The following is a 27252-nucleotide window of genomic DNA, read 5'->3' as shown; positions in this document are numbered from 1 at the left end:
CCTGTTGCAGAATAATGCACTTTGCTTGTAGGAAATGGCTGTCAAATTATTCTTGGCCAAGTCCAGGTGAATTCTGCTCAAGTCAAAGAGACAGCTGCCCTCCTCTTCTTTACAAACACAGGTTCCAGACATGGTATGAGCCAACACTCCGGCACTACGGACAGCAGCCAACAAAGCAGGAAACGCTGACCTGGTGCCTGTACTTATATTCACTAACAAGAGCAACTATAAAGTGAATTAAAATGGGTCTGATAAGCAAGGTCTGTGTGCTGAAGGTACTAGCTTGTCAGTTTGGTGGTTTTTGATTTTCAGTTGTTTTTTTTAATTTTGGTTTGGTTTTAAGCTGTAATCTGTGATACCTTATTCAGACCCACACCATTACTTGCAGCTGTTCCAAATGGTTGCAGTCATGCATTTAGTAAAGTTACTAAAGAGCGGGGTGGCAACTTTTTCCCCCTCTTCTTTTGCACACAAATGAAAATGCAACCTCGATGCTCCCTGTTACGTTACACTTACCTCATTATCATAAATGCAAACCCCACTAAAATACAGGGGAAAGCACTTTGATCTGCAGTATCTGGCAGCTGTGCACAAACAGCAAGGGACCTAGTCTCACTTCTAAATTTAACATCAAATTTTTAATGAAAATACTGGCAAATTGTAAAATTGGTTCAGATTGGAGACACATTTGGTTTGCAGCTATTGGCATATTTTCAACAGCTGTCCAGACACAGAAATAATCTTTAAGTAGCTTCTTTCTTACTTGGAATAAAAAGAGCATGTGGAAGGTCCATTAACATGATTACTCTGAACCTAACATTTTCTTCAGTTTTATTAGGAATGATATGTACTTATACAGCAGTCCTGGTGTCACTTATATACTACCATCTAATCTATACATCTTTTTTTTCTACACTTGAAAAACAGTATATTAGAAGCTAACCAGCAAATAGCTTAATGGGAAAAAAAACAAACCAGATCCACAGAATAGATGGCATATGAAAATCAAGACAACGCTGGGGTTTATCAATGCTACTAAAGGAGCATGTCCCAGAGTCTGTAACTGCATGAAGGCACTGCTATGTCAAGCTTACTTTTTCCTCACTGTATCTTTATGTATGAGTAGTAGATAGAGCTGCATTATTAATGAAGAAACATTTTTCTTCATCTAGCTATTTGGAGTTTTTTGAATACCCGCTTGGGAAGTTATTTGATTATTAATGAATGCAGAATATGGCTATTCTCTTTGAAATGGAAATTAGATGGACCAAATTAAAGCCTCCCACAGGAAGTACTTGCCCCTTTTATGCATTATTTACATTTTCTATACTGAAACTTTATGACAAAGTTGGAAAGGCAAAAGGAAGTTTTGGAAATTTAGTCTAGATATATACTTCACTACTATGAGCTCTAGCAAATCCTGTTTGTATAACAGTTTTTTGTATAATGATGTGGCTAAAGTAAGTTACTATTTTCCTTTCAGAAAAGATCTCTTGGAAAATGTTTTACTGTACAAATAAAAGCACTTGTACACTTCACATATTCAGTATTTTATATCAACATGAAAATGTATTTGCAAGAAATCTAAATATGCACAAATAAAGGCAATGCACTTATTTCGGTCATAAGAAACAGGATGTGAACATTTCATTTGTGGTTGACTTGAATTTAGTTACTAAAATGCAATCACTAACAGGGCTTCAAAAAGGATCTATACCAAAACATTGAGGGGGGAAAAAAATTGCATTTATTATACTCGTAGCACCATGGGAATAAACGTAAATGCACTGGATTACACAGGACACCACTCACTGGCTTGAAGCACACAGAACAGAGACACAAAATTAGAGCTTTTTGGAAAATCACACACACACAGCAATCTCCATGTATCATTTTGACCTCCATCCCTCAAGCAGAGCTGGAAGTAATATCCATGTCTACTCCTTCTAACTTCACTGACTAAGGAACTGAAAAATCTAAGATAACTTCTGGTTAGTAAATCCTAAGATAAATCTGGGTAATAAAGCTGGTCATTTCTCTCCATTGATGCCCAAGTTTTCACAAAATATTTTGATCAAAAGTGCTGTCTAAATATCTATCATCAAGCCAGACACTTCTTTGCTTGAATCATTTTCTTTTAGAGATTTTATAGTGAATCATGGAATCGGTTTATCACGTAAGACCTATTCAGCAAGTGATTTTACTGACCCAGATGAACAGCCATTGAAAACTTCTGCAACAAACTGAGCTCTTTAAAAGGAAATTAAAAATATCAAAAGAAAACAAACAAAAAAACCACACACAAAAAACAGAACACCACACCTGCAGATTCCCCTGGGGAAGAACCTTAGGTGAAATTTAAAAAAATGCAATCAGCTGAAAGCCATTCCAGCTTATTCAAATAATATTATCTGAGCTTGACTCACAAAAAGAACCACATTGTACTGCAACAAGCTGGGGCAGTAAGGAAGTTTTACCTAGAACATTTTGGGTTTTTAATGGAATCCACTGATCTAGTTTCTCCAAACCAGCAGAATTTTTCAGAGTATGTCATCTGAACGTATGTTGTTACTAATGAAAACAATGTATATAGCATTTAAGGCATCTGATGTTTTATTTGTGTAGGCAAGCTACCCATTTATAAGGCACAACCTATTATGTGTGACCATAAGCTTTTCCTTTATGCTAAGCTCTTGAAAGAAATTTACATTTCTGGAACGATACATGTACAGATTAAAAAAAAAAAAAAAAAAAGAAAAAGCTTCTAAATATGGTAACATGCAAAAAATATTTATTTCTGTGAATTGTGCCCTTAAAAATTGAAGTATTCATTCAGAGTGCATTGTCTTATCAAGTGGGAAGGTTAAAAACTACAACAGCTTCCATCCACAGCAGTTCTTCCAAACATGAACTTTGACAGGTCGGTGATCCTCTTTTCCTCCAGCAGTTCAGCACTCAGAACGCCATGGTGCACTGCAAGAACTAAAAGAGGAAGTAATAGGCAAGTCAGTTTAGAGATTTTGGAAGTGTGACAAGTACAGTTACACTAACCATCAGTGAGATTCAAGAGGAATGACCTACTTCCATCCTGACAGGTCAAAGGATCCATAAGTATAATACTAGAAATAACTTATCTACTAGATGAACAGCACTCACAGAATTGAAGAGATAGTCAAGTATGTTTCTGCTTTTGGATTTTTAGCAACAAAACTGATTCCTCAATCTCATTTCATAGTCTTATTTTGAGCACATCCAAAAATTATTTAGTCAGCTGAACAGTTCACACCTTACTACCTGCTTCTACTGTAACTAACTTTGCATAGCAATGAAGTAGTGACACCACTAACTAGCAGGACTATTCACAGTAATACCTGCAGCAGAATAGAAGAGCAGTGGATATCAAGTAAAGAATTTTGCTTTCAATATTAAGATGCAAATTGAATTATATGTTACTACTAAGGTAAATGATTTTTACAGATATTTTGATGATTTTGTTACAGTTGCATGCATTAAGCTAAACACACCTTCAGGAATGATGACATACTTTATCTTAATTTTCCTTTCAAGAAACTAGTGAAAGCTTAATGGAAGCTCCAGTTTCTAATGCTCATACTGCTCATGGTCAGCTTCACATCACGAAGCCACTCTGTTAAAATTGCAAAGTGCAAATCAAATAAGCAGTTACACAAATAATACACCTCCATAACCAATATCTAAACCCCATTGTATGTGCTCAAAGAAAAACTAGTATTAAAAGTTAGCATTTTAAGAGAATTAAAAATTCAAATTTCTTATCATCAACAACAGATACAAAGCAACACCAAGATTCAACTGAAGGCCTAATATGTACAAGGGTATATCCTACATGGATATCATAACTGCAAGTTTCTAACCTGAATGCTGAAAGGGTAATTAAAAAAAAAAGGAATCAGAAGTTGTCATTAGTATTATTTTTAATAATTAGTTTCAGCAGCGACAGTGACCTGAATTCATTTTTTAAATCAATTTTTTAAAAGAAACAAAAAAAATATGAAACTAAAATAAATAATTAAAAAAATAAATAATAAAAACATGTTTTAATTTAGTCTGTCTACTACAGAACCAACCAATACTTTAACTACCTTGACGTAGCCTCCTAAACATCATAATTTAATTTTGAAGGGTGACAGAATTGATTAGGCATAAAAGCCCAGGTCTCTGGATTTTGCACCTCAGAAGGCAGGCAGCGGTCATAACCTCTCTTTAATAGCAGCTACACCTGCCTGGCTGCCATAGCAAAACACTCGGTATTTTACAATAATAGGTTCCACTGATTCCAGACTACATTAGATATCTCTGCAGTTTTTCAGCATTTACTTCTTCATCCTGCAGAACAAATGCATGCTTTTGTCACAGTTGACAATTCACATTTAACTTGTAAAAAAATCATTGATTTTCAATGCATGAGATTACCTGTAGCGATACCTAAACGTTCTTACGTGTTAAATAGTCACCATAAGGAAGAGCACCTGACCTGAACTGAAGCAGTAAGCAGCATTCTCTGTTTAAAGCACATCAATGGCAGTGAGAAGGTAAACAGTTAATTAAACATCCATTAAACATATTCAAAAAACTCTATCAAAGTTATAGCACTTCCTAATGTAGAATTTACATATGAAGATAATCAGCAAGTTGATTAAAATTACACCACCTTTGTTTTCAATGCTTAGTATCCACATTGTCAGCATTTCCACTTTGAAATAATTAATAGATGCTTTTCCCTTTGTCCATCAAATCTCCTCCTGTTCCTCACCTGGTGCGGAGATATGAAGCCGAGAGAGCAGCACTGCGGTCCACAGCCTATACAATTTAAAACACAAAGAGAAAAAAAGAAGCCCCTCATCTAAAAAAAGACAGTTGCTTACCTGTCACTGGAGATCTTCCAATACATTGCTTCTGCAAACCCACGTTCTTGGAAAGCGCATGTCAGCTCCACAGAGACAGAACCATCTAGTAGCCCATGGAGCTGCACACAGGACCTCTGTGAAGCCTTGCCACCTTCCATTGGTCTTTTTCCCCATACTGAACTACTGAATTCCCTGACTATTACTCCTACACATGAAATTGCAGTGTTCATATTCCTGTCTGTAAATCATATGAATGCTAATGCAGACTCTTGGAATACAAAAGCTCCCATCACTATCCATTAACAACATTATAAAAATATCTACAGTACTTAATACTTCCTTTTTCAAAAAGACCATGTTGCATCCCATACATATCTACAAAAAAATAAGTTTAGTCTCACAACATTTATAAGCCTGCCCTCCACTCTAAATTCTATGATCTTAAAGAACGTAAATGTCAGATTTAGGGCCTCGTGCCAGAAGAAATACCTTGCAAACCATGCATCAACCATTCTGAAGACTCCAGTCTTCAGTCTGCATTATACTTTCCTGTCCAAGTTCCATATGCGGTACAGAACAAAGTTAATCAAAATCCCAGTCTCCAAAGTTTCACAACTGGCTTTTAAGGTACAGTGAACCTAAAGAAGAACTATTATTTCGAAATGGGCAGTGTGAGAATCTGACTGTGAACTGCCAACATATTTTGGTTAATTATATCTTATTAAACAGCAGCACATCTATCAAGTCTGTAGTACTGTAAACCCTGCTGTCAGCTATAATTACAATTACAGTTGAAAACTACATTTTACCTGAAGAAAAATGATTTATCACTGGGAACATTATGTTAAGGTACTTCTACTGGGGGGGGGGGGGGGGGGGCGCGGGGCTGGGGGGCATGAAAAGAAACTTTACTAGGGTTGTTCACAGCTGATATATAGTTATATTGTCATATATACCCATCCCAAACAGCACTGAAGTCAACACGGGGTCAGCAGCAACTGAGTAAGTACCAGCATACACAGAACACCCACAGCATGCACCATCAGGCATATTTGGTACTGCTCCTGGCACTGCCTGTCCCACTGTCACTGGAATCCAGGCATCTATAACTGCAATATGTTGGGAGAAAAAAAAAGAAAAAAGGAAAATATATCAGTATCTTCACCTTGATAGCATGTAGTACTTCAATTTTACAAAGAAAATGTACCTTATGCATGATTAAGAAATACCTGTTGAACTGTATATTCAAAAAAATAAATCAATTTCAGACTCAATCCTACAACTGGATTTATTTCTAGATTTCCTCCATTTAAAGGAGTTTCGATAACATTTGGTGACAAAACAGAATAGCACAACTCCAGAAACAGTTCCACATGCCTTTAACTGCACTACCAAGGAAACTAAGACCAAAAAAAAAAAAAAAGAAAAAAGTTACTATTATAGTGCTAGATTTAGTTTTGCTTTGGGAGTGTGGGGGTAGAGGTGGTTTTACTCTTAAACAGATACCTTATGGGCATTAGTGACAGTGCCTGCAGGACACTGTAGTCATTACTTCAGATACTCTTGATCATTTTTTTTTTAATGTAGTTCTCAACATTAAGCTCTAATCATCTAATTTTCCCTGCATTTGCTATTGGTTCAGTCTTTCATTTTCAGTGTTAAACTGTTTATTCAGTCATTTATTTATGCCAGGATTTCCAAGTATTTCCTTTTTATGCAGGTACCACAACTGGTGGCAGGAGCTCCCTTCTTCAGGCTGGGCCACCTACAATTTGAAGTGACTTTGACTATCTGAGAACTACAATTTTACAAGCGGGTTATATATTTTACTGTGCCTTCACTTATAACAGCAAAGTAAAGCTCAATTTACCTATATTTAAACATGGGTTGTTTTACCCAAGCATTTAAGTGACTAAGAAAAATAAAATACAATCACAGAGTTGAAGTTTTCCAGTTACAATAATGCAAGGCTTGCCAAGCCATACAACCACCTGAGCGGAACAACCCGCTTACAGCAACCAAGAAGTGACAGAAAAGGCAACCCATGGCCTTGGAACAATAAATGTTACACTGAAGTAGTTAGATCAGAAAGTCTTTGCAAAAAAAAGAGAGAAGTGTGGTTTTTGTTCCAAGTTGCCAGCATTACTCCTTTACACAGCGGCGAAGGGCTCCTGTAGAGCACAGATCCCAGTGACATCCCAACCACTGATCCCGGTGACATCCCAGCCACAGTCCCGGTGGCACCGCAGTCTCAGGTCTGCAGTCCTGAAACAAGCGAAGCCCAACAAGCCCCGACTGCCACCAGCATCACCTGCGCCAGTTTCACAACAGGGATAATTTTCAGCTACAGCACGGTGAGGCAATTTCAAAGGAGCATGCAAGGATCCTCAAACACAGTGTCAATATTTAAATACTTAATTGTAACAAACAGTGACAGAGCAGAAGCACGCAGAGGTTGGGTACGCTCAAGCAGTAGGGAAGCTGCTGAACATCAGTGCCATGAGACCTCAGCAAAAAGCCTCTGTAATGTCTGTATTTGCATCAGGGAGCTTAACAATTTAGCAAAATATTTTCATCTCTTACGCAGCAACCAAAAGCCCCTGAACACCCTGCCTTTTGCTCAAGGGCGCGGAATGCGAACAGCATCCGATTCCTACAATCTTTCCTCTTCCCGCCGCAGCGGCGCCACCGGGCACAAGCAGCACCACGCACGATGCAGCCCCGCCTGCAAGCGGCCACGGCCGCCCCCGAGCCGTGATCCGCGCTCCGGGCAGCCCGGAGGGCAGCGGCTCACGGCTCCTTCGGGTGGGCTGCGCCCAGCGCACGGCGCCTGCGCCACCCACCGGCTCCAGCCCTGCGACCGCCCGCCCCCGGGCACCCCCGCCTCACCGCTCCGGCGGGTGAGGGCGCCGGGCGCCGCGGGCCCCGGGAAGGCGCACCTTGTGCGCGGCACACAGGGGCGGCCGCAGCGCCCCCCAGCGGGCGCGGAGAGCCGCGACGAGCCCCGCCCCGGCGCCGTCAGCGCGCGGGCCGCCCCGTCCCGCCATTGGCCCGCCGACCCCGGGCGGGGGCGGGGCCGCTGCGCTGCCTCAGGCGCTGCCTCAGGCGCTGCCTCAGGCGCTCCCGTGGCCTCGGGCCCCGCCAGCGGCGGCCGCTGCCCCGTGGTACCGGTGACCCGACGCGTCACCCCTGCGGGCGCTGCGACACCCGCGCCGAGTGCGGCTGAGCCGCCCCGATGAGCTGTAGGCGCGCGCTGCTCCCGAGCGGGGCGGGGAGGCGGCACCGGGCAGCCCCGCGGCGCGGCCGCCCCCGTGGGAGGGCCCGTGCGTCTGCCCCGCCCCGGCCTGTGAATCCCGTCGCTTAACTGGAGTCACGCGTGGAACAGAGGGGTTTGAAAGTCACTCGTTTTGCAAGGGGTGTAAGTACCTAGCTGGAGGAGAGCGGGAGTGTCACCGAAATCTCGGAATGAGGAACTTACCAACACCAGTGTGATGCAGATAAGCAGACACTTCTTCATTAACGGCCGGGTGCGTGAGCGAGTCCTCTCACGATCAACGCACACCAAGTTTCAAAGTCATACACCATATATAGAACTTATTCGTGCGTATTCATTAAGTATTCATGCATATTCATAGTATTTCCCAAAAATCATTAACATACTCTCCTCCCATATCCGATTCTGTGCAGTAAAGGTTAGAAAGGTCCAGAAATGGGTCCGGGGTACGATTTGGGTAGGCGGCATATGAGTCAGTAGTCGCGATCTCCCCCTGCCAAAATTACCTTTTACTAAAGTTCACGGTTTCTTAGCAGGTAACTACAAGTTGTTCCAGTCGACTCTCCCCAGTTCCCATTAATTCTATATACTGACATTTCAATACGCTTTCTACATACAGAAGACTAGTCAAATACAAAGAGATCTGTAAAATCCCAGATTTGTTACCTAAGTTTTAAACAATGATTCTAGCCCATTCTTCTGGCCTTGGTACAGGGCTGTACAAAGGATTTCATAGCAGCTTTTGCTGTGCAACTACAAGTTTCATTAAAATATATTTCTTATTCCAAATGATTTTATAAAATAAAATAAAGTCAATTAATTCTAACTTATTAGCAGATCTGTAACAGGAAAGCCAGAATATTTGTGTCATCGGTGGGTAGAGGAGGCGCTCAGCAATCATGTGCAACCTAGTAGTAGCTAGAATAACCAAGCAGTGGGTTTTGTACCCCCTCCATGAGTGACAAGTGTCCTTTTAATGTCTGCAAAGTCTTTGAACCTGTAAAGGATTGTTTAGTATGAACACACTGGGCCTGATTTACTACCACTGGAAACCAAGCAAACATAAAGCTGCCTACACATGCACCGCACGCGAGGAACTCCTGCAAGCTCCCGAGGCCTTACAGGAAAGACCGATGTGTCATCCAAATGATGTACTGAAGACAAAAGGAAAAGTAGGAGGGGAAAAAAGCAGTCAGATCTTTGAAAGGAAACTTGCATAAAGCAGTAATAAAGTAATGAAATAAAAGTGAAACCTGAAATAAGCAGAAAGTACAACAATGAAATGAAAGTAAAACAAATTAAATTCTTCTACAGAAGAAGCCTCCAAATGAAGGAAGCTCCACTGAAAGCAGAATGCTGTAGCATATCTCAGCATGACAAGGAGCTGAGGGTGTGATTTGAATTAAAGGAAATTTCAGGCTGGGAAAGGATCTCTGGAGATACCTGGTTCTCTTTAAGAGCAAGGCATTAAATCAAGGGCCCTGTCAAGCCAAGACTTGAATACTGAGAAAAACCTCCACTACTGCTCTGGGCAATATATTCCAGTGTCTGATTGTTTTTACAGTGGAGCGTATTTTTTCTTATACTTGGACATAATTTCCCCTGAAAAAATTGTTCCTTGTCCTGTGTACCCCTGTGAAGAGGGATCCAACTTTTGGGAGCTGGAAAACTGGCTGGCTCTCCCCTGAGCCTTCTTTTCTTCAGGCTGAATAAACCCAGCTCCTTCAAATATGTGCCATACTCTCCAATCCTGTAACCATCGTGCTGGCCCTCTGCTGGCCCCTCTCCAGTTTTTCACTCTCTTGAACTGTTCAGGACCAAAACTGAACACATTAATCCAGATCCTATTTGCTCCTATCATTTTCCTACAAAACATGAAATTGAGTCAAGGATCACCAGAATCACACTGAGGTTCCCTAAAACCTTCTGAGGCTCGGTGACATGCACCGTATGGGTGAAACCGCATCTCAGGGATAGACTGTTCCAACAATCTCAGCTTATACAATTCCCCTTGGAAGTTTATCACGCATCATAGCCTCTTCCTCTGTATGCAAGGTGCAATTCTTCAAACTAAAAAAAAAAAAAAAAAAAAAAAAAAGAGAGAAAAAGCAAAAAAAATCCACCTTTAAGACATGCCCAAAGCAAACCATTACAACATGCAAATCAGCTTTACTTCCCTGATGGCCTTTTGTGGGTCTGTGTTCTGCAAAAAGGTTTACCCTGCGAGTGTCGGCCCGCCCCGGCCGCCCGGGGTGCCGCACCGAAGTGCCATCGCTGCCCGCCTGGGAAGCCCCCAGGCAGGAAACCCTGACGCAGCAGTGACCGGCCCGAGACACCCGTGAGCTGGACACGGACGGGTACGCTTCGGTTTACGTTTGGGTTTTTAAACTCATTGTTCTTGTTACAGGTTTCCTTTCAAGCATTCAGGACTAACGCCGCGTCGCACCCCGCCTCGAGGTGCCGGATGCGGCCCCCCGCCCCCCCCCCTCCCAGTGCTGCCCCGCCCCGGCGGGCCGCGCCGTTACGCACCGAACTCGCAAACGAAACCGAAAGCGGCGCTGGGCCCGGGATAAAGCGGGGCCGGCCCCGGTGGCGGCTGCGTGAAGGACCCCGGAGCGGAGGACGCGCTCCTCGCTGACACCCAGCCGGACCCCCACCCCCCTCCAGAGCCCCCCGGCGCCGCGGCGGCTGGGCTGCCTCGGCCGCCCCCGCAGCCCCCCGCGCCCACCACCCGCCTCCAGAGGCAGCGGGCGCGGCCCGGAGGCCCGGCGCCGCCAGCGCGGCCATGGCAGGGGAGTCCCGGGACGAGCGGTTCCTCTACCTCATCTCCTGCTTCAGGCCGCGGCTGAAGCAGTTCATCCGGGTGCAGCCGGTGCTGGACCAGCTGCCCTCGCTGAGCGCGGAGGAGAGGGAGAAGGTGCGGGCGGCCGCGCTGCAGCGGGGCGAGGTGGCGGGGGCGGAGGAGCTGCTGCGGGCCGTGGAGCGGGGCCCCCGCGGTTGCGGCTGGTTTCACGAGTTCCTGCAGGCGCTGGAGCACGGCGGCTGCAGCCTGGCCGCCTGCTACGTGAACCCCAGCCTCAGCCACCTGCCGTCGCCGGCCGAGGAGGCCGACCACGACCTCTGCGTGCACTTGGTGCAGCTGCTCCACGGCACGCTGGTGGATAGAATGCAGACCATGCAGGTGGCCGAGAAGTGCCTGCAGAAGGGCATCTTCCAGGATGAGGACCTGGATCGGGTAAGTGGCCCTCTGGCTAGGCCGAGCCCCAGGCAGTGTCACAGACACTGGACACCCCCCGGAGCTGTGGGGCAGATAGTAAGCCACAACTAGAAATGGTCTTGCAAGTGCTAAAAATAAAGGGGCGTACTCAAAACTTGGGGGAAAAGGGCAGTGGTGCTCCCAGTAGGCCTATGAAGACTGTTGCTAATGGGCCAGCAGGTGGGATGCCAGCTAAGAACCGGGGAAAGAAAAATGCCATAAACAGAGGGTTAGACTAAGCTCATGTCTAAGTGGAAAGAATACAGCTGGCTTTACTGTCACTTATCATTTCACCACAGACCTTGGGCTCAGAAAGTCATTGTCTTCTGGCCCCTGATCCATACCAGGAAATAGTAATGACTTATAAAGTCCTAGAGAATACTTGAATTAAAATAAAGCAAGACCTTCACCCCCTTTTTTGCCATAGGTTCACTAAGATGTATTGTACTAGACAATGATGCTGAGCAGAAATTACAGTGTGACAAGAAAGAGCAAGTGTTAACCTTTAATGAAAACATGTACTAGTGTTTACTCCACTTGGGTAAGAATTACTTGCTTGGACTGGTGTGAAATTTATTTGGAATGCAAAAAAATGGATACCCTGAAACAGTGTTAGAAGAAGAAATTAAATAATACTTGCCATAGCAGTAAGGGGGAAACTGGCAAACAAAGGGTGGAACTACATCATAGTTTCACTCTGAGCTCTGGCATCCCCTTTTTAGGTAGTTTAATGCTCCATCTCACTTAAATGACAGTTATGTACATAATTTTGTCTGGTGACTGTCAGGTAGGGGCTGGCTGCACCCTAACGGAGGGTAACGCAGCAGGCAGAGGCAGGGTCCTTTTAGGAGGTTACGGGCTCCATTCCCTGCTAAGGGGTCTATATGTTCCCATAGGCCATCTTTTTGCTGCTGGTATGTGTATTAAGCCCTTCACTACCGTCACAATCTTGTTTCAACTCCAGCAGTGCCTAGGTTAATGTGCTTCTATATTCCGTTTTGTTTACCTCTCCCTACTTCCACTTCCCATGTATTTCCTTTCAGCGTTCAGTCGCAGTCAGGGGTTCCCACTGCTATGCCTGCCCATTTTCTTGTGTATCAGGATGGGTCATTCTTGAGCCTCAAAAAAATTGCACTTGAGGACTGAAAACTCTAGCTGCTTTGCTTTTGGGGTGGTCATTTTGTTCCTCATGTGGTCACATGTCAAGTTCTGCTTGTGACAGCCTTGCAACACATTTCCATAGCTTCTTTGAGGGCAGCAGCCACTATGTAGAGGCTTAGGCTTAGCTGTTGTACCTTTAAGTGGTAATGGAGATGGTGAAAACAGAGTTTAAGGGAAGTGTTCCATTTTATATGTATGAGGTCATGTTACAGATTAAGTCTGAGCTCTGGTAAACAGTATGACATCACGTCTTAATCAAGGTTGGCTATTCCCTAAACCAGTGTGAACACCAATTATTATTCCATGATAATAATTATTATTATTATATAGTGGTTATTATTATAGCCATTATCCTGTACTACCAACCTCTCTGCAATTAAATTTCAGGTCTCATAAGTTTTATATGTCCTGCCCAAACCTATATGGGATAAACAAGAGGTTGGACAAAACTGCAGTGAATCGCTTCTGATGAGTGGCAGGCCCACTCTCTATTTTTAAGTATGTTTTAATGATGATAGGGAAATACTTTTGTACCTATACTATTCTTACTGACTTTCCTGAACTACTCCCAAAGTCTGTCTCAGGATTGTTTTGGGTTTTTTATTTTCACCAGATCCAGACTGTTACTGACAATCGTGGGAACAGAGATGGTGCAAGGGAGCTACTGAGCAGAATAGTGCAGAAGAAAGATTGGTTCTCACCTTTTTTGGTTGCTCTGCGTGAAACCCAACATGGAGACCTTGCAGATGATTTAAGCGGAAATACAGGAGGTAATCATGGTACTTAACTAGTATTAATATGGGGGGTTTAATACCTCTGGTTTTTTGTACCGTTACCTAGGAAACAATGCAGGGTTCTCACTGTATTTATTTCACTGTGACGAGACTAATGTTTTCACTTGTCTAGGGATTTCAAAATCAAGTTATTTAACAGCTTATTCGATAGATTCTTAAACACTAAAAATCCTTATTAAGCAATACCAGAATTACGATAATGTGTATGTAGTTGTAGTTAAACTGAATCCTTACCTTCTGTAACCCATTGTTTTTCAATATGGTGTTTTTATAATAATTCATAAAAAATATTATGAAGATTAATTTGAACATACAAAACAAACCTTTTCTGGATTTCTTCTTCAACACAGGGATTAGTGTTTCCTTTATAGAATGGTTTACATGTATATGCAGCATTTTAAAGTACGCTCTAGTATGTCTTCTTGGGGATAAGACATTCATAAGTCTCAAAATATTGTATAAAATTTACTATAAATAACAAACTAGTAAAGAGATTACTTACAGAAATGAAACTAAATGTGTTACAGGTTTTTGGCAATACTTTTTATGCCTGTACAATGATTATAATACTGTAAAATTATCCCAGTGCTCCCCTGGATTCTAAAATAATAAAAAGGAAGCAGCCCCAAATAACCTATCCTGCATTTTTTACCAGGCTCCACATATGTTTTGTAAGATTTTATAAAGTTTTATAAACTTTATAAAGTTTTTAAACAGATTTCCCATTTAGCAGCTTCAGCCTTCTCACTTGAGGAGCTTATTAGAACTATGTCTCTGTACTTTTAGTTGCTGCATATGGGACAATGCCTTAAGATTTTGATAAGAGGTGCATGAAGATGTCCCTTCCAGACAAGGACAGGAATCAACCTGTCTTCTGCCAGACAGATAAGCAGCTGCCATATTTGAGCATGCAGTTCAAAGGTGATTGCGTGTTCCAGTCTGCAGGACAAGACCAACCAGGTCAGAGCTTCAGAAGATAGTTCTGAGTGAAAGTTGCATGCTGGGAATAGCTCAGCGGTTACTGCCATCTTAATTTTAGTTTTGTGTTGCAGCCTTGTCAGGCTTAAATTCTTGTCTTCATTAATTTGCTATCAGTAAGGTAAACAATAATATTTAGCAATTATACAAATTATTAACATTATTTTAAATTTTTTTTCCAGTGCTTTCAAACTTTGCATTTTTGAATTTTCAGTATAGTGCAGACCATATAGCGTAAATCTTACGTTTAATTCAGTTGTTTGATGCAATACTGAATGAATGCATTTATTCCACAGGTTCTCAGTAATCTTGGGTAATGTAGGCCCTAGAAGAAACTGTGTATGTAAAGCATAAACTGTCTGGCTTTTAGCAGAGGATAAGAAATCTTCCATGTACATAGTCCTGTACATGTGTAGATATGTAAAGTGTTTGTAGCATCCACTGATACAAGGTCATAGACGGAAAACACTAAGAACACGTTCACTGGGTATCTTGGAAGGAGAATGGTGGTGCTACATTTTGTCACTCCAGGTTGATCCTCAATGATTTGTTACAGTAAAATATGTTATTATCAGACACCTACACATAGAAATTGTGAACTTTATAATTATTTTTTTAAAAAATAAATCTAACAGTTTTTTAAAATTTAATTTCTAATTGCAGAGTAACTGAGTTCCGAATATGGAAAACCCTGAAATGCAGTCTTACGCAGCTTTTGTAAAAAATGTTTATAATTTATTGAACAGCATTTTTTTGCCTTTGGGGCATGCATAGTTCTGCATGAGTAAAAAAAAAAAAAAGAATGGAGAAGTCAAAGGGAAATTATTTTCCTATTTGAAGTAAGACAAAGAAGTGGAAGAAGGAAAAATATTTTCTAAAAGCTCTCTTAGCTTTTCTGTTTTATGGGCAAGTTTTGAAGTCCTGCTGTAAGGTACATCTATCTATGAGCTTACAGGACTAATGGAACTGAGAAGGTAGGAAATGTGGTCCAGTCCACAAGTTCCATTTTCAGATCTTTACAGTGGCCACAAATATGTGAGATTTATGACCAACAACTTCCTTAATAAATATTTATAAAAATGTCAAAATTCCAAACTGTAATGTTTAAGTCAAGACCATATGTTATGTCATTATGTGCATGATGGATACAGGTTAGTTCTATGTTTTCTTTGCTCCACACTAAAAGAAATTGAATGTTTTATAGTGCCTTAGAATTTCTATTTGGTTTTTAGGAAGAGAGAATAGACAAAATGAGATGAAAAGCAGTACAAATGAAGAAATGGAAATTAAAAGCCAACCAGGATATGCTGAAATGGAGAATCTGAAACAGCAAGAAAATACGAATGATAGTTTCAGCAGTGAGAACTGTGTATTGGAAACATCCATTGGAAAGGATTCTGTAGTTTCAGGTATGTCCACTAACTGTTACTTTGTGCTGGTAACAGTTAAACTTTAGTAACTGCAATAACTGAGAAGCTTTAGTAACTGCAGTAAGAAGGTTCTTGGTGCATTAGCTCCCATCTTGCTCAAAAGTCCAGGAACATATGGTACTGTTGGGGTGACAGGAATAAATGGAAAAAGTAAATCCTAATTTTCTGGAAGCAGTAAATTCTGTTTCTTCCTATGAATTACAGCAGTAGCAATTTTAAGGGTCAGATCTACAAATATGTTCAGTTCAAACAGTTGTTTAGGACAAGAGTATGTTGTCATACTTGAAGCAATTAATCTGAAAGGTAGGTAAGAGCTGGTTCAGAAACCAGTTTGCTAGCACAGTACAGAATGGCTTAGGAGGACATGGCCAAAAAATCTGTAGCACACTATGTGCAGCCTTCACTTAGACATTTTTTTCTATCCTGGTTTTAGTGCTGATGTTTTATCTACCATGGGCTACTTGGTTTTCTTATAACTGAGCTACATTAATGATCTTCCTTTCTTCTAAAATAGCACCTTTTTTGTTTTGGTTTTTTTTGTACATATATTGTACTGTGTGAAGAAATGAGTCCTTTTCAAACATATTTAATATTGTTTATTAAAAATATTAATATTATTGAGTACTTTCCTTCCAACCTGCTCATGGTGGGTTTATACTATCCAATGAAAACATCAGGTTTACATTGACAACTCCTCACAGTGTTGACAAAGTTTAAATCAAGAGGAATGTTTCTGTATCACTGTAACTGCAGCTGTATTAAGTACTTCTTTCTAGAAGACTGGTAATTCTATATTGGAACACATTTTTGGTTTTGGTAAGTCATTTAGTTCTGTCCAAGAAGTAATTTTTTTGTTTACTTTAAAGGTTTATATTTACAGAGCATCAAACCTTTGTCACATCACATGCTCAGAAGTACATTTTTTTAGTACAATTTTTTTGAAATTGTGGCCTGTTGTTCGTATGGATCCACTTACAAACATGCCTTGGGAGTTGATTATAAGCAACAGCAATTACCAGCAACAGTTCCCAGACATAGCTGGGAACCAATGATTCAGACATATGCTACATGGTTAAGGAACCATTCATATGTGTTACAAGTTCAGATGTAGCTCAAACAATAGTTACAACTGAGATAAATTCTGCCTGAAATTATTTTAGTGGGCTTACTCAGCCAAAGGAGTAAGATAGCTAAGGCTGCTCTTTTTTTTTATCAAACATGAATAAATAAATAAAAAAAAATTGGCTCTGGAAACTGTAGCCTTTCAGTGTGCAGCAGTAGTAGACTATTTCTCATTTAGCATGGTATTAACAGCATATCACAGTGTTTTGTAGCAAGTAGTGAACTATTAACTACAGCAAAAACATCAACTTGGTTTTCCTGGATTAGAACATAATTTGTTTGTATGAAGAAGAGGTGCCAAATATTTGATGATGATTCAGAATGGACCAGACTGAGTTATCCTCATTCTTACTTAGGATCCGTTCAGGACAAGGCTAAGGCTCTTAATTGTAGCCTCACTGATTTTCATTGCTGATCTGTTAGCCTGGTCTTTTACCTGACTCTTGTCAAGTTGAGGGTTACAGATAACTAGATCTATTAACTAGCCTGGCACAAGCTAATTCTAGCCTGAAAACTATGGTCTCCTCAGCACTGAACTATACTGAAATTAATAGGCAGTGGGTCTTAGCAGTTTGTGCAGTTGGGTGGACCTGTTCAGTGAAATGGTGGTGAGGGTGTACATACTACACGAGTTCTGGCAGTTTGGTTCAGATTGACTTCAATCTGATGTGGACTGTGTGCCTGCAAGTGGCTGGAGCACATCTCTTTTGGTTTCAGCTGACAGGAGCTCATTTCTTCGGATCAGAACCAGCTCTGTGATACGAGCCAAAGTGGGGACAATTGACATTCACTGTAAACATGCACTTCCAAGCTGGAACTAAAACAAGCAGTGTAGATGCAACGTAGCAAGGGCTGCCAGGAGACAGTGCTGTATGAATATGGCTGTAGGGGAACTGGCTCACATTCAGCTCTCTTGAAGTGCAATAAGCTTTGATCTCTATGGACTTGTACGTACAGACTTAACTGTACTCAATCAAGTCTTTTTCCATTTCCACCCTTTCTCATGGTCTCGTAAGACTGTATTTATAGACCAAGCAGCTGAAAATACAACTGGAGTCCAGATTCTACTTCCAAGTAGGCTGGGAACCCACCTAATTTGCAATTTGATGCTGTCAAGTGTTGCCAGTTTTGCAGTACACTGCCACCATTCCTCATGTACGTATTCTCATGTATTGAGAAGGACAGATTTCAAGAAGAAAGAAGCTTTTATCAAGTCACTTGAAATTACTGAAATTTGCGTTGTATGTAAAGCCTCATCTGACCCTTTTGTGGGAGTAGCTGAGATGGAGCCAGAAGGTATGAGGGCAACAGGGTCATAAGAGAAAGTAGAAATAGATCATTTGACCTAAGAGAAAGGTAGAGAGAAATTGTATATGCAAAACCACAGATAGTAAAATGCACACACAAAAAACAACACAAAAGCAGTGAGTCAAGGTCAGAAGTAAAACACTTGGGTTAAGGCTACAGTTACCTGTATAAACAACAATTTAAATAAATAGCAGCTCTGTTTTTCAAGGACTGTTTCATAAAAAAAGGTTGATTGGAACAAATAATTACACTGTAATTAACTGAAGATTTTAATAATTTCTCACAAAATGTCCCTTAAAACTTCAGTTTATAAAAACTGCCCATTAATTTGAAAGTAGGACCAGTTTAATAGCCTGTTTATATTTTGGTCCTTCATTTATATTTTCTGATGTTTGAAACTTATTCTATGATATAATGTAGCACAGGCCAGGAGGGGAAGGCTTTTTTCGTTAATATTGCATAGATCCTTTTCTTTTTCCATTGCATGCCATTATTAATTAGTGCAAAGTGACTGAAAATCTTTCTGTGGAATATGATGTGTTACAATGTGCAAGTAGCACTGTAAGGGAAGACTAGTAAAAGTGGTGAAAACAGCTGTTAGAATATAGATTTGTTTGCTTTCATTGTTTTGGAAAGGCTTACTGTTGTTGGGGGTTTTTTGAATTTTATTTTTAAATAATGCAAGAAAGTTGCCACAGTTGAAAAAGGAGAATATCACTCCATTCACCTTTCATTTGCTAGATGAGGACTTTGCATTTCACTTTGCCACTGTCGTTTTCTGTTGAGAGGTTATTGTGTAATGCGTGCTGAACACTGTAATTCAGATAATTATGTACAAAACACTTTGTGAATGCATATTCTCTACTGCATATACATCTTTCAGTAGGTCATTTTAGATGGGAGACCACATGGAATAGATACATAGAATTTTAATTTTGTCCTCTCTTTCCTACCTGCATGGATTCCTAGAGAGTGAAAACAAGAGATAGCAGTGTCGTCTTCGTAGCTGGGATTCCCACTAATGCTGCTTCATAGTTTGTTGCAGGTCTTTCAACAGGTATTATAACTGGTGGAGCCTTCTTTTTTTCAGGACAATGCTGTCTTTTAATGTGATAATAAATGTATGCTATTATGTAATAATAGGGACATTTTATATTAATCAGGTTTCTGCTGTGAATATATGTTTTTAAGTGTCTTTCTGTTGATTGCATTGATTTCTAGGAGTCTAGGCTTTTAATTCGGGTGCTTTAAGTCTTTAATGCCCTTGCCCATTATAATACTCCTACGGATGGTGGTGATTCATAGTTGGATCAGATTCTGAGGTCTGAATGGAATAAATGATGAAAACTGTAGGACAGCAAGACAGATGTTTGCATCACTTCTCATGGTTATGTTAGAAAAACTGAAAATAAAGACTTAAACAAATACCTGACTCCTAGTGGTAGCTTCACCCCAAAGGTAGCTTCTTTTCAGTTGTCTGTATTATACTTGTTCTGTGAAATAGCTGGTTTGTTTCTGTTATTCATTCATGTTTCAAGGAGAGCAAAACTTGCATAAAGGAAAGTCAAAGCTTCATATTTTCACTGAATGCAGACTATGTTTAATATTCACCTCATTTACCAGAATTTTGTTATGTATATTTCAGGAGTACCATTCTAAGACACAGTAACTCCCATTCGGTTCTACACTCTCGTTCACAGCATCTGTTCTGCTATATGAATTATTTATTAGGGACAATATGGATATGAGCCATAATGGGATATTCACTGGAAATAACTATGAAAAACTTAATAGGACACAAGTTCATGACATAATTAAGAGAAATCTTATAGCATACAAGTTCACTAGCTAATTAAGCAAGGCATAGGTCAATGCCATTGTTCTGTCGGATTTCTTAAACATACTGTGAGCTGAGCTGCAGAGTGCTGCAGGTAATCTGACAATTCAGGATGAGGCTGTTTGCAGCAGATTTTTTTCAGATTAGCTGTGTATCTCTTTAGATATTAAAAGTACTATGTTTTGGAAAATACAGCTATATAAATTACACTTCTGACTGAAAAAAAGTTAGCGTAATACACTGATTGCCCAGCAGAGGGAGAGCTTAACATTAGAATGTCTACAGTAAATTTGCCAGGTTTCTGTGGCAGTGTCCAAGTCTTCTATTGGGTGTAATGGTTTTGTCTGTCTCGCTTTTACTTGCATAATTTGGAAGATTGAATAATTCACCTCTACTTTTATTTACACAGGAACCACGATTTACTCTTTTCGTGTTACATGGAAAAAGCCATAAAAAACCCCCAAACAAACAAATCATAGTTCTGGTTTTGATTTCCTACTACTACAGATACAACTCACGTGGCTTACAGGGAGTGAGAGAATGTCTTCAGTTTGCCAGCAGTGCAGTATATCCAGTAAACTAACATGTTTTTCTTGCTTTTGACTCTTCACCCCTCTGAAAAGATACAGTAAAATATGACTAGAGGGGATCATGCAGGCAGTCATGTTTGGACCCTTGCTTTCAAGCAAACAGAATGTAGATGCCTGAACAGAAAATCATGACCCACATTGCCTTACCTCTGTTATGTTTTGGGTTTTTCTCTTCCACTTCATATTTTCTTCCATTAAAAAATGAATTTTATTGTTCATAGTTTTTTCTTTACCTAAGAAAAAGTTTAATAAAGGAAATAATACCTCAGCTATCCCTGCCAGACATTTCTCTAGTTTAACAACTTTGGGAGAGAGCAAACAGTATGCTTTTGCAATTTATATTTGTATAGCAAATATACTACACTGCCTTTGTTTGTGTTTTTGGTTTAGAGTCCGATGTCTCCATAGGAGATGGAAGGTTCGGTAACTTGAATGAAAACCTGGGACAGAGCTGTACAACCAGTGATTCAGGTAAGTTTCCCTTCTGTTACTTAGTAATTGCAAAATAAGCCCTGGAGGGTAAGTACTCTGTGAATGGGCTAAAACAAAGAGTTCACAGTATTTAGATGCCAGACTTCCTCTTATTTTGTCAGAAAATCGATGCTATTTTTATGGGTCTGGACTTAAGCCCCTGCCCCAAAAGATGTGATTTACTGAGATTGTCTGAATAGGTCTCTAGACATCATCATCATACAAAATGGTCAGTGACGCAGAATGGTAGAATCACATAGGCTGGAAGGGGCTTCCAGAAGTCATCCAGTGCAGTCACCTGTGCAGGTATTGATAATGCTGCCACATACACGTGCTTCTTGTTCTCAGAGAGGAGCTAGTTTGTGCCTGGCCCCTGCATAGGGTGACAGGGAACAGGACATGCTTTAGAGGCATTAAAGGGTGAGGAAAAGCATTTCCAGGGTACTTGCAGAACAGTAATGAAGGTCCACTTTGGACCTAAGTAATTGAGTAGCCCTGTTTTCAAAAACAACCTAATCAATGGAGGTTACTACCTCCATTTGCAAATCTCACATTTATACATATGTGCAAGTTCTAAACAAAGTTTTAAAATAAATATCAGATTGTATTTACATAATACTTTGCAGACAGGTATGAACTTCCTATGTATATACTCTGAGCCCAATTAAACACTGCTGTTGTAAAAGACATCCCCTTTTTCTTTTTTTCCTTCTTTTTTTTAAACTTAGACCTGAGGCAGAACAAATTTGGAGTTGTCCATTATGGTGGACAGTCTGTGTTTGCCTACACAGAATTCAAGAGGAACTATTTACCTTCTGGAATCTAGCCTTTATAAAATTTGTGCTGGGACTGTGTCTTGTACAAGGGCTAGAAACAGCAATATGGGTACCTTTCAGGCCAGCTCTGCCTAATAAAGCTAATGTTAGATCAGTAAAGTCAATGTAAATGTTAAATATGATATACCTGCAAAGTTTTTACTATAAATGCTTTTAAATTAGTTTCAAGCTTTTCAAATATTGAAATCCATGTGTTTTGTAAATACACAGAAAATTCAGGGTATCTGAGATATAAGTTGCTACCCTGTAGCTAGGATTTTAGTCTGCGTGTTGTTAACTCTGAAGAATTTACTTTGTACTTCTGCATCAACTGAAGTGACTCATCAGTCACATTGTATTTTTTTCTTACTGTGTCATGTTAAATGTCTGGGCACAGAAACTTCTCTGTTTTGTGGACAGTCATACTGCATCAGTTAGTACAGGCTGGTGGTATGTGGCAGCACATATATATGTATGGCTTCATCATTTAAGATTCCTGAAAAATCTCCTGTTAAGTAAATTGGGCATTGGCTATGTCCAGTAGTCCAGCAGAAAAAAAAAAAAAATACCTACAGTTATGTGAAGAATGCAGAATAGATTTTTTTTTTTCCCAGAGTTTACTTGCCATATGTTATGTTTACATGTGGGCTTTAAAAACAACTAGTTAAAATGTTGCAAAAAAAAAATAAATCCATGCTTTTTAATCGTGCCTAGTAACCTCAGTGAGAGAAACTATAAGGAAAAAAAAGAAGGCGATACAGATGGACTTTGTGATATTTATGGATTTTATAATTTGAAATTTTGCAGTAAGGCTGTTGTATTAACAGAGATGTTTGGATAGCATCTTAACGCACCAACATGATTCAGATTTTGATGCAAAGTATCATGTGGATTTAGTCGCAGCTTTTTGTGCAAGGATCATTTTACATTTAAGAAAAATCGTGGAAGTAGGACAATAGAATAATTATCATGTTTCTTTTAGCCCAGAGCAGCATTTCTTGTGAGCCTTATACAAAGGCAGACAACTTCCCTGAAGTTATACTGTGCACAATGAAAATTCTTTAATGGAATCGTACCCTATGAAAAGATTCCTGTATTAGCCATTTTCTAAACAGGGGCTGAGGAAGCTAGGAGAGAGCCAAGTTAAATATTTTTCAGGCCTGGACAGTTAATTGAGGATGTTAAGGAACTGAAATTTAACCAAACAGATGGGTGATAAAGTGCTAGCTTCGATATGAGTGAACCATTGAATTTAGCCAACCAGAAAGCAAACAGTGTTCTTCCTCAGAAGAGAGTAGTAGAAGTCAGATAAGTAACAGCAAGTACTCTCTGGTGTGAATTTCCCTGTGTTCCAGGTAGTAGTACTGCACTCACATTAAAAGGCAAAACAAGCAAAAAACACTTAAGAATGGCATTCAGATGTTTCCATCAGCAGTATTTTACCAAGCTTCATTAATTTTTGTTAGTTTAATTTTATTTAATGGAATCAGGGACACTAGAAAAATACACTTATTTTGTGTGTAATGCATCAGTGATAATAAAATCCTCATGATTCTTCATTTAATGATATAATCAGGAAATAAAACTTTAGGGTTTTTTCCCCTCATTTTTAGTCTAGTACAATGAATTTGTGCCTTCACTGAAGACAGTTAAATGCTTGGAGGGTGATTTAAACATACCTGTAGGGGTCAAAAAACAAGCCCAAACCTCCACTGAAATAAATCCTTCTGATTATTAATATATATAGTTTCTGACTTCCTAATTATATGTAAGCTCAAGAGACTTGATATGCTTTTCTTTCTGTCTGAAACAATACAACAGCGTTTTTCCACTTTTAAAAAGACTTTTGAAAGTTGGTGTTTCACCTGTGAGCCATAAATCTGAACTCTGTGCCATTGCATTTTATATGATAGATGGAAGGTTTTGGCCTTCAGGTGGCAAATGTATATGGCTTTTTAGTGAACAGCTCAATTGCATTATGTATGAGTCAGTCTGGAAGCAGCGCAATCTACCATGAATAGGTGTGATGCACTCTGCAGTTAGCTCTATCTTGTATGGGCAATTGACTTTTCTTATCTATTTGATCTTTATACTTTATAACTCCCTTCATCATTTTTTAAGTGGTCCCTATCTCTTTTTCTTTCTATGGCTCCATTCTTTTTTTCATCCTCTGGGAAGTATTTAAAAAGGTAGCTCACTTGCAACCAAATAAATTTCGGAACTGATGAAGGAGAACGTCACATAAGATTGGCTAGATTATAAATACTGCAGCTCTGAACACAACCTTCAGTGCAACTGAACTGTATCATTTGAATTCATACGTAATAATAGTCATGCCAACATCGATGGGTGAAGGCATACTGTGGCTTATTCCACCTACCCTAGTTGGTGACTGGATGTAAGCAGTTCTGATCCAGAGTTGCACAGGTCCACAGAGCAGCATTGCCTATGCTAATATGCCCCATTTCTATTTATTCAGAAGATGCTTCTGACAGTAAATTAGTATTTTTCCCTTTGACATTTGTTCAGTATTCTGACATTTTATGGCTCCTGTTTGATACTTATATTTCTTTGTGTCTTAGATGAAGATGAAATGGAGAGCAGAGCTTCACCTGAGCCAGAAATGATCCTGAGAGATTACCAGATGGAAGTTGCAAAGCCAGCACTGAATGGGGAGAATATTATAATATGTCTCCCTACAGGCAGTGGTAAAACCAGAGTGGCTGTTTACATTACCAAAGATCACTTGGATAAGAAGAAAAGAGCATCAGAGCTTGGAAAAGTTATAGTACTTGTTAATAAGGTATGTTGGTCCATTTATTAAAAAACGGTATTTTTCAAACATCATGCACTGTTGATATAGAACTTGTAAAATGAATATGAACACATTTCTCAGCTCCTCCAGATGTAGCTATGTTTAAAGGCTTACAACTCTAGATGTCATCTCCACTGCACCATCATCATGGTGCAAGCATGAATGATTTTATTTTACCTAGTGGAAGTGCAAATTTAGATGTGCCCTAATAAATACATTATTGAAAAAAGTACAATTTCACGTTAGAATGAAAAGAACTGAAATCATATTTTAAATAAAACTATTTTTCATATTCCGTGTTTGTATTTGGTAATGAAGGCCACCTAATGAGTCTTACAGTAGTTAGGAAATATTCTGACAGATTTTCTGATAATAGCTGCAATTTTTACAGTTAAATTTAGGACATGTAATCTTCTATTGTAATATTAAAATACAGAAATTTAAGAATTTTATTAAAAAAATAAGATACCCGTATCATCTAATACAAATAATATTGTTAGCATGTTATAAGCTCAGTTAAAGAGCCAGAGCATGCATGGTTTGTTCCTTTTTTCTAAGGCACAGTTAAGTCCAAGTTCTTGGGCAAAAAGGTTTTGCAGGAGCAGTTGGAAGGGAGGGGTTGGTTCGGGGACTTCTCGTGCTTGGTTTTGGTTTTTGTGTTTGGTGTGGGTGGTTTTTTAATCTTAGCCTGCAGTGAATAAGGGGATTTTTGCTTTTTTAAAAAGGCATATTTTGCACAAGATTTATGTTCACCTAGCAACATTTCGGGCAAATAGGCATGTATTTTTAATCCTATGTATGCTCTGGTTTAAATTCTTTGGAAACTTTTATTCAGGTACCATTGGTAGAACAGCATTTACGAAAGGAGTTTAATCCATTCCTGAAGCGTTGGTATCAGGTTATTGGTTTAAGTGGTGATTCTCAGCTGAAAATCTCATTTCCTGAAGTTGTCAGAAGGAATGATGTCATCATCAGTACAGCACAGATCCTTGAGAATTCACTGTTAAATGCAGCTGAAGAAGATGAAGAAGGTGTTCACTTATCAGGCAAGCTTTTAATTTTGAAATTTTTACAGAAGGGCTAAAATTATGTCTCTTTTCTGGAAAACTGCAGAGTAAAATGTGCCACGTTCAGTAGTTAATGTTTTTTCAATAGACTGGTTTTATAAATGCAAGCTGAGAGTCAAAACCAGATCTTAGTTAATGAGCATGCAATTTTTTCAAGCCAAATTAAGCTCTAACAGTTCATTTGTACTAAATATTTGTTATGCTTCCTATTTTTATCTAGTTCAAGCACAACTTCATTCAAATGCAGCTGTACTGGTTCCATTTCCAAGCTTGGTGCAACATTAAGCCATAAACAGGTTGAGAAAAAAAAATATGAAAACTCAAATGTAGTTGGGAGTTTATGAAATACAATGGAACACAAGATAAAAGCCAGTCTGTTATATAAGTTTTATTCTTCAAACTCTTATAATTTTGCTAACGTACAGAGAGAATGGTTACCTATAACTGCCTCTCTGAGTTTGGCAGATATCATGGTCTCCTACATCAGGTGAAGGAAGTTGAAGAAAACAAAAGATACAAGATGAGATGAGGTAAAATTGTTTGCCCGGAACAATAGTGGCAAGTATCTTATGGGATCAGAAAGGAAAGGTGTTACCTGCCGGTGATGTACAAGTAACGGAACAGCTCATGACTTCAGCTCCAAGATTTGGGCTGCAGTGACCCTTCTTTGTGAGATGTTAACTTCTCCCTCTACCTGCATGGAGTTAACTCTTTTTCAGATGGGGTAGGATGTAGCTGAGGGGAGAACTATGATATTCAAAATAAGGGATCTGAGATAAAGGAGTACTTGTCTAGGTATTACAAAGACAGCAGAAAAAACTGAGGGGTCAGTGTGTCTTACCAGTGTGTAGTGCTGACTGGAGTATTGCTTGATGTAAACTAACTCCTGCAGAGTCACTTGGGTACCTCAGAATTGTCTCCCCTCCTTCAGAATTGCCTTTTTATTAACCTAGGCAGAGCACCAGAGATTTTCTTGTACTTATTTCCTTTCCACTGCACCAAAGTTGTTAAAGCTTACTGAATCATTTGGGAATGCCTTATAGAGGCACCTGAACATTTCTACAGGAACTGCTGACCTGATTAGAATTGGGCTGAGTCCCAATCATCTTGTGTAATGAAGTGTTTTTTTCAATGGCTTTCACACCTTGCAAAGTTTCCTTCATAAAGAGCTATATTTTTTCCAGAACTGAGGTGGGCCTGCAAACAGGGCTGTGTTTCCTTGCTATTACACCTGTGCTAGTAAGCTCAGCTGGACCAAAGCCAAGCAAGCCTGAACAGAACCAGTTCCATCTTCTATGGCTATAACTATGTTAACTCACAACCTATATAAACCCTCCAAATTACTTAGAAGTCTTTTATTCCTAATATCTGTTCATAGTTTTTTCATGTTTCCACAGAGGTTTGCATTACATGTAACATGGAATTCCAACCTCAGAGCTGGAAGTCCC

At 39.8% G+C, this 27252-nt stretch overlaps 1 protein-coding gene across 4 annotated transcripts in view; it reads left to right on the top strand.

The window, feature by feature from the left end:
* Positions 1-10707: 10707 nt before the first annotated feature.
* Positions 10708-27252, top strand: part of IFIH1 (interferon induced with helicase C domain 1) — a 28798-nt gene continuing 12253 nt past the window's right edge. The window contains exons 1-6 of one of the 4 annotated variants that reach the window (XM_037398810.1): positions 10708-11395; positions 13191-13347; positions 15582-15758; positions 21027-21107; positions 24505-24725; positions 25573-25783. In XM_037398810.1, coding sequence (XP_037254707.1) covers positions 10946-11395; positions 13191-13347; positions 15582-15758; positions 21027-21107; positions 24505-24725; positions 25573-25783 — 1297 coding nt within the window. In that variant the 5' untranslated portion in view covers positions 10708-10945. Of the gene's footprint in view, positions 11396-13190; positions 13348-14180; positions 14332-15581; positions 15759-21026; positions 21108-24504; positions 24726-25572; positions 25784-27252 lie in introns of those variants that run through there. The other 3 variants (XM_037398809.1, XM_037398808.1, XM_037398811.1) reach the window with 3 other exon arrangements.

This window comes from Falco rusticolus, chromosome 8, assembly GCF_015220075.1.
Source record: "Falco rusticolus isolate bFalRus1 chromosome 8, bFalRus1.pri, whole genome shotgun sequence".
NCBI lineage: Eukaryota > Metazoa > Chordata > Aves > Falconiformes > Falconidae > Falco > Falco rusticolus.
This window is presented reverse-complemented; position numbering and strand designations above follow the sequence as displayed.